Genomic DNA, 8,820 nt, shown 5'->3' with positions numbered 1-8,820 from the left:
GTAAATCTTGGTTGTTGAATTGCTTTTATTGATTGAAATTGTTTGGGGAGCTGGTTGCATGCCGTAATGGAAATTTGAAAGGTAATGAATTGAAATGGCAGAATAAGGACGGATTATGATAATGACAGATGATGATATGGTGGGATCGGGTTGCGCACCGCAACGGACTTATAAAGTTATATTTGTTGGTGACTGTTGGATTTGCCTCGGTATTTGAGATGAGTTTATATGACTTGTTATTTTGGGCTCTCTTGTAGTTAGATTTTGAGTTCGTTATTATGAATTGACTACTTTATTTCCAGTCCTATTTCATTTCCTGTTTTCCTTTCCTATTTTTATTATTGTTATACTGCTTACAAGTTATTGTAAGTGTTCCACCTTAGCCTCGTCACTACTTCGTCGAGGTTAGGCTCGGCACTTACAGAGTATATGGGGTCGGTTGTACTCATACTACACTCTGCACTTCTTGTGCCGATTTTGGAGTTGGTCCCATCGTCGTTCAGTAGACTTGCTCGGATCAAACTACCAGTGGAGACTTGAGGTATAGTTGCACGACGTCCGCAGCCTTGAAGTCCCTTTCTACTACATTTTAGCTGTTTATCTTGATTCAAACAATTATGTTTATTTCAGACCATTATCTGTAGTATTCTAGACGGTCATGTATTCGTGACACCAGTTCTGGAATTTGTATTTGGATTTTGTCACTTATTAGCTTATTACCTTATCTCAGACTATTCAGTTTCATTATTGTCATTTAATTTGAAAATTGTTAAAAAGGTTAATAGATATAACTAACGTTGGCTTGACTAACAAGAGAAATGTTAGGCGTCATCACAGTCGCGAGGGTGGAAATTTCGAGTCGTGACATTTCAACTCTTATGTTCAGTTGCAGATGTCGCAATAACGACACTAGGTACGTAATTGCGAACCCTCACAATTGCGAAGAAAACCTCGCAAATGCAGCTACTGATGAAACCCAAGGAATGTTGCAAATACGACCCTGACTTTGCACATGCGAAGTCAGACCCTTCACAAAAGCAACTCAAATATCGCAATTGCGAACTAGCTAGCTGAGGCCCCCCATTCGCAAATGTGAACCAATTTGTTCGCGTTCGCAAATACGAACCTGACAGTTTCCTAGCATATATCGCAAATGCGATTTCCCTCCTCTCAAATGTGATATCACAAATGTGAACCATATCTCGAAAATACGAAATTAGAAGCACCAGCAAATCTGAATCTTCCACAAAGCTCTCCGAAACGCGTCTGAAACTCACCTGAGCCCTCGGGGCTCCACACCAAACATCCACACAAGTATAAGGACATCATATGAACTTGATCACACGATAAAAACATCAAAATAACATCTAGAACCGCGAATCGGATATCAAAATGCATGAAATTCTACATGAAACTCAAGAACTTTTAAAAAATACAATCGCGCGTCCAATTCCTATCAAATCAACTCAGAATGCAACCAAATTTTGCATACAAGGTGCAAAAAATATAACAGACCTATTCCAAGTCCCAAAACAAAAATCCAAACCCGATAACCATAAAGTCAAACCATAGTTAAACCTAAAGAATTTCTAAACCTTCAAATTACCAACTTCGGCAAAATAAGCCAAATCAACCTAGGGACCTCCGAATTCAGTTCTAGGCATACGCCCAAGTCCAAAAATTATGAGACGAACCTATTAGATCCATCAAAATACCGTTCCGGTGTTGTTTTACAAAAGTCAAACTTCGGTCAATATTTTCAACTTAAACTTCTAAAATGTGAATCACTCATCCAAATCAATCCTGAAACATCGAAAGATCGAATTCAACTATACACGCAAGTCATATTATATAATATGAAGTCACTCAAGACCTCGAACCATAGAACGAAATGTTAAATCCCAAAACGACCGTTCGGATCGTCACAACATGTTCTAGCATGGTGGGAAGTAATAAGAAATGAATTTTAGCCTTAGAAGACAACAACACTTAGGAAATTATTAAATTATATGTAGGTAAGAAGCCCATTGGTTGTAAATAGGTTTATAAGATCAAATATATAGCATATGGTAGCATGAAAAGATACAAGGCAAGGCTTGTGATTGGAGGTGACACACAGGTTAAAGAGGTGGATTTCATTGAAACATTTTCACCTACAGTCAAATTGTCTATTGTCAAATATCTCGTAGATGTACCTATTAAGAATGGTTGGTCCTTATTTCAGCTTGATGTGAATAATTCTCTCCTTCGTGGTGATTTGAATGAGGAAGTCTATATGAAACTGCCTCAAGGTCTTTTAATTTCATCTTCTTCCTCATATGCCCATCAAGTTTGCAAGCTAAAGAAATTCCTTTATGGATTAAGACAAGCTTCCAGACAATGATATGTCAAGTTATCTCAAGCTTTGTATTCAAGAGGGTACACTGATTCCCTAAATTAGTATTCACTATTTGTAACAGGGTCTCCTGGTGATATGGTCATTCTTGCTGTCTATATAGATGATATCATCTTGACAGAGGACAATTTTTGTTGAGATTTTAGCCTTAAAGCAGTTTTTGGATAGTGAATTTAAGATCAAAGATCTGGGTCTTCAACATTACTTTTTGGGCATTGAGGTCACCACATCTCCTAGTTAGATTTGAACTCTAAGTTGAGGGCTGATGTTGGGGAGTTAGATAGCCTGAGCGATACAGGAGTTTGATTGGGAAACTGTTGTTTTTGACTCATACCATGCCTGATCTCTGCTTTAGTGTGCAACACTTGAGTCAATTTTGGAAAAACTTCGACTGCCTCATATGTCTGCTACTTTACACGTGTTGAGGTATATGGAGGGTATCATTGATGCTGGAATGTTTTACTCCAACTCTCCTGGCTACACTCTTATAGCTTATTTTGATAGTAACTGTGCAGTTTGTCCTGATACACGCAAATCTGTGTATGGTTTTTGTGTTTTTTGGGTGATTTTTTGATGGTATTGAAGTCGAAAAACAACCAGTTGTTTCCTTTTCTTCTACTAAAGCTGAGTATAGGGCTTTTAGGAAAGTGTTAGCTAAACCCACATTATTTCTGTTCATTGACGGGACTAGAAATCACCCACTACTACTTCTCCCTCCGTTTCAATTTATGTGAACTTATTTGACTGGGTACGGAATTTAAAAAAAAAGAGAAGACTTTTGAATTTGTGGTGTAAAATGAGGCACATATATTTTGTGTGGCTATAAATCATTGCATAAAGGTAAATTGTTTCCAAATAAGGAAAGGGATCATTCTTTTTGGCACGGACCAAAAAAGAAATAGGTTCACATAAATTGAAACGGAGGGAGTATGTTTTTTATGATAATCAGGCTGCAATATGCATTGGTAAGAATCCAATTTTTCATGAGCGGACTAAACACATAGAGGTGGACTGTCACTTTATCCCCGAAGAAATTAGCAGAGGGTTTGATCCAGTTGTTCCATGTGTCCACTTCCACTCACCTTGCAGACATCTTTACCAAGCCATTGACTGGAGTATTTCACTACTCTTTTTTGTCCGGGTTTGTTGGGGGGTGGGGGGGAGGAAGGGTTTGGTGGTGGAATATCTAACTACTTAGCTTCAGGTTCAAACAAGAAGCTTTGAAGGCATGACCCAATGCTATATTATTTGTAAATGGTCACATATCAATTGTACATATTTTAGTCTTGTTTTCTAATTTTAACATAATGGTTACTAGTTGTAATCGGACCGGATATAAATAAGAATGCGTCGCTAGATATTTTCTTTGGCTGGAATATTTTCTCTCTCGAAGAAGAAGAAAAAAAAAAAGAAGAAGCTTAATTATATTTTGTCAAATCCAATTCGATTTAGGATATTTACAACTAGTAATATAAGTATTGATCATCAAAATGTGATTTCTTTTTCTTCATTTTTCATCTGAGTCGAACTTCAAATAATATTAAAGCATATTTTGATATATTGATATTGACTAGCAACAATTCCACAGCAATGAGCACCACCGGCTTTTGATGTGCATTCTAATTGTTAGATTTTTGCTGATAGGAACCAAGCTGGTTATGAAAACTAATCGTATTATACTACTATTCAGTAAAGAGATAAAATTCTAGTTATTTGATTGGAAAAAGTGCATGATTAACCTAGGTTAATTCTTTCTTTAGCCTCAAGAAATTCAAATTGGAAGTACAAAACAAAAATGGGTCGTTTGCGGACATGCAAAAGGGAATATTTTAGCACGTAGAGAAATTTGCCTTCTATATTATGCGTGTTTAATATGCTCTTGCAGTCCTGCTATTAGTTCAATTGAATCTGCTTGTTTAATTCTTAATGAAATAACTAATCCACAAAAAAATATTTGGAAAGATATGTTAGATTACACGCTTATTAGTGCAACTACTGGTTTTTGTTTTAACTCATTGGTAAGCTCTTTATAATTCTACCCCTAACACTAGATTTTGCATTATTCTGAGTGATAGCACTAACTTTTTTCTCCTACTTAATTTTCTTGTTTTTTCATCTAATTTTCATATATTTAGTTGCTTTTTGTGTGTTATTTTGTCTTTCTTGGCACAATAACGATAATAAATTTTCTGCAAAATAAAATAATAAACATATGAAGAACTCTTGAATCATGTTAAGAAAATTCAACTATCTACTATAAAGGGAGAGCTGGGTGCAATATATTGAGTGAGAGAGAGAATTTTGCTTATATATACAATAAAAAATTTGGACTAAGAGGGCTGAAACAAAGTTAAAGAAATAGGTAGTTGGGAAAAGAAAATGAAAAAATAGTTAGAGGGGAGGCGCGAAGCCGTTAGTGATTGTGGAGGACGCGGATCCTTCCCTCCAACCTGACAACCACCGAACAGCCGATTCCCTTTGCCTACATGGCTTTTCCCAGCGATTGATTAATTTACTCAGTCCAAAATCTATATATATACAACTTGCATTTTCATTTCTTTCCATTAAACCCTAACCCCCATGAACTCCGATTGTCTCTCTGTTTTGTCTGTATATTAAATCGACAAATTCAACCCCTGGTTTATGTAATAGCAGTGCGACTTCATTTTGACCGATCGATTTGATCGATCGGTTTTTTAGTTTCTTTCTATTGGTTTTGTTTACAATAAATAATAGTAGAACCTTAGGAAGATGTCGAAATTGTATGGAGGGGATTTCAATCAGAAGATAGATTACGTGTTCAAGGTGGTGCTGATCGGGGATTCTGCGGTTGGGAAATCGCAGCTATTGGCCCGGTTTTCGAGGAATGAGTTTAGTCTTGATTCTAAGGCCACCATCGGTGTTGAATTCCAGACGAGGACTTTAGATATCGATCATAAGACTGTCAAGGCTCAGATTTGGGACACTGCTGGTCAAGAAAGGTAATTTTACTTACAGTGATCAATGTAGATCTGTCAATCTCAAGATAATTGTGATTTAGTACTAAGTATCTACTTTTGATTTGTGAATTATGTGAATTGGTATTTGTTTGATATGGGTTTGATCAAATTGGTATCAGATATGCTATGTAAAGACTTAAAAGACTGTACTATGAGTCTGATATGCTTACTAAGGTGTATTCTTTTCGAGCTATGACCAGATATGTTTCTGTGTTTGATAAGAACTTTGTCTTTTAGAAGGGATATACAAGTAATAGTGAACCCCAAAATATGGAGTATTGGAATGAAACGGGTTCAAATTGAGCAAAATGATTACTTAGTATTCACATAACCGGCCCCATTTAGCTTGGAATTGTGGATATTGAGGAATCATATAAATTACCCCAATTAGATTAGCATTGTTTTAGATTGTAAAGGTTTGCCCTTTTTAATACATCTAATGCCTCGCCTCATATTCTGTGTTGGGTCATTTGATTCTTTATTATCTTTTTCGTACTCATGTTGTATCAATCCCTAGTTTGAATTACCTTCCAAATTCTATTTCTTTTGTTGATAAAGTGTGCATTTTATTGATTTAATTGGGGATAACCCCATATAAAATGACATGCAAGAGTAGAGGATCTAGATAAAAATGTGATCCTATACAAAAAAGACCCAATCATCTATACTAATTGGAATTTCATATTTCTCAAGGTATTTCTACATAAAACATAAATGATCTTCTTTTTTGATAAGTCCGGAAACATAAATGATCCTCTATTATGTACAAAAGAGTTTTCAACCCCTTCAAAAGTTATTTTCTTCCTTGTTTTCTGAATTTCCAAGTGAGTGCCAAAGGAACCATTTCCTCTGCTCTAGTCATCCTCCTTTTTCTGCTGACTACCCAACTTAGTAGCAAACTTTTAACAAAATATGGCATTAATCTTTGGATACCCAACATATTCCAAATTACTCCACAATCTGTGCGCAAGCTGAAATTTTAGCAGAAAGTCATTCAAATCTTCCGCTGATTTCTTGCACACAAAAAACCCAACTGATATGAGTTATATTCCCTTCTTGGATGTCATGATTGGCTATAGCCAAATACTATGACCTCAAATTATCCGTTTCCCCCCACCCCCCCCCCCCCAAAACCCCCCAAACCTTCAACACACACAAAAGGAGTCCAGCAAGTCCTTGGAGGGTACATGTAGCTGTTTAATCAAGAGCATATATATCATTACCTTCATTGCCATGTCCATCTTTATGGAGTTGAGCCAAGAATTCCTTATGTTATTTCTTTGACTTGTTTAATTTGGTTGTTGTCAAGTTCTTTACCATTTTCTTGGGTTACTTTAATTTCTCAGTTTCTGCTGCCCTGGTTTTAAATTTATGAACTTCATAAATTAAAAGATAGCTATTAGTAGGTTTCTTTTCCAACCAGAGAATGGACAGGTGTCTGGGCTACCTAAAATTCTCACATAATTTAGTGTCATCCTGGGAACTCCTTCCCCTGGATTATAAGTTTTGCATTTGTAAGCCAGGTAGATGGAACTGTAGCTAAAGACAGTCTATGCTGGTACTGAACGACAGCTCCATGCAATTATGAACATAACCACATTGAGACAATCCAACTTTGATTCTGGGGAAAATGGTAGTTATAAATTCTATTTCCCTTTTCTTTTTAGGACTATGGGATATTTGCAGGTATCATTGTTATCAGTATTCTATATCACCTTGAGGAGAGAATGTATCTGCCTTGAGCCTTGAGGGGCTGTGAATACATGATATTTGGTGTAGAATGTCCAAAAACCAATTTTTTTTTGGTCATAAAAAAGAAGAATTATCTTTTTTGATTAATACAACCATATGTGGAAGATATTTCTCTGTGAGACCAGTCAAGTGCAATGAACATCAGAATGCTTAAGAAGTTCAGTCCTGTTTGTAGGTTTTGCATTCGTGTGTGAAATGAGTACCCTCCTAAGAATGAAAAGAAAGAAATGGATTTCAATATGTATTTAACATAATTTCAATGTCATACTGAATTCGGGAACATAGAGAGCTGAACTGAATGTATTAAATACTTATGCTCAGTGCAATTTTAAAATCTGGACTATGATTCCTCTGGGTGTTTTCTTGTTAACCATTTAATTTTTGTTATGCGCCCCTCAGGAGAGAAATTAAGAGTCACATCACAAAGGCAATATGTGTGGTGATTGATGACTGAATGCCCGTAGAAATGCTTTAATACCAAACATGAATGTGAAGTGAGGAGAGAGTTGCAAAAAGAAAAAAGAAACTGAAGCATAAAAGATAGTTGACAATTCGACATAGTCCGGTAACTACTAATCAGATGGTGGACACCCTTTACCTTTTAATGATATGAGAACAAAGATGTGCTATGCATAACTTAGTAGTTGTTTTGTTCTATATACGTGCACTATTATGGTCATGCATGATTATGATTGTGCTTGTCGCAAGAAAGCTGCTATTTTCCAGATGCTCCATGTGCCCTTTTGGGTCTCAAAACTTATGTTTGGTGTGTGGCTCCAGATATAGGGCAGTAACAAGTGCATACTACCGAGGTGCTGTTGGAGCAATGCTGGTCTATGACATCACCAAACGTCAATCTTTTGATCATGTTGCTAGGTGGTTGGAGGAACTGCGGGGCCATGCTGATAAGAACATTGTCATCATGCTTGTAGGCAACAAGACTGACCTGGGTAGTCTTCGCGCTGTACCTACTGAGGACGCAAAAGAGTTTGCTGAGAAGGAGAACCTATTCTTTATTGAAACGTCGGCCCTAGAAGCAACAAATGTTGAGACAGTGTTTGTTAATGTCTTGACGGAGATATATAGGGTTGTGAGCAAGAAATCCCTTGTTGCCAATGAGGCAGAATCAGCTGGGAGTTCAGCACTCCTCAGGGGAAAGGAAATTGTTGTTCCTGGCCAAGAACCTGTACCAAATGGGAGCTCATACAGCTGTTGCAGATCTTCATAGGATTGATCTTCTCCGGAGGTTTATACGTGGGTATTATCAGGTAATAAGTTTTTTTGGTCACTTGTAGCTCTCAACGGCTTCCAGTTCTTGATGTCTGGTTCCCTTCTTTCTGTGACATTTATACTTTTCTTTCCCTTCATGTGGGACTGATGAGCAAGAGAGATGTCATGATCCCTGAGGTGCAATGGTATTTCTACAGTAGAATTAGATTGTTTTCATTCTTCATGTAGGTTTTCACGAGCTTACAAGTATGGCAGTGTCTTCTGAGGGGATTTAAGTTTGATGTGTTCCATTGTATCATAATCACGTAAGATTGTTTTCTTCTTGCTTTTACTTCCTGATACCTGAAATTGTAACTTGCAGCAATTGAAAACGAACCAAAAACATTACATACTGATCAATTAAAGTACACACGTCATTTCACTTTCTTAAGGGAGCACTGGAAA

At 36.8% G+C, this 8,820-nt stretch overlaps 1 protein-coding gene across 1 annotated transcript; it reads left to right on the top strand.

Annotated features, from left to right (window-relative positions):
* The first annotated feature begins 4,638 nt into the window (after positions 1-4,638).
* On the top strand, positions 4,639-8,806 carry LOC107782903 (ras-related protein RGP1). Its single transcript, XM_016603850.2, has 3 exons — positions 4,639-5,376; positions 7,927-8,414; positions 8,605-8,806. Exons 1-2 carry the CDS (start codon positions 5,147-5,149, stop codon positions 8,372-8,374), a joined length of 678 nt encoding a protein of 225 aa, XP_016459336.1. The 5' UTR covers positions 4,639-5,146; the 3' UTR covers positions 8,375-8,414; positions 8,605-8,806.
* Positions 8,807-8,820: the final 14 nt, after the last annotated feature.

Source organism: Nicotiana tabacum, chromosome 22, assembly GCF_000715075.1.
Source record: "Nicotiana tabacum cultivar K326 chromosome 22, ASM71507v2, whole genome shotgun sequence".
NCBI classification, from domain to species: domain Eukaryota; kingdom Viridiplantae; phylum Streptophyta; class Magnoliopsida; order Solanales; family Solanaceae; genus Nicotiana; species Nicotiana tabacum.
Note: the sequence above shows the minus strand (reverse complement) of the source record. Positions and strands in the feature narration are given on the sequence as shown.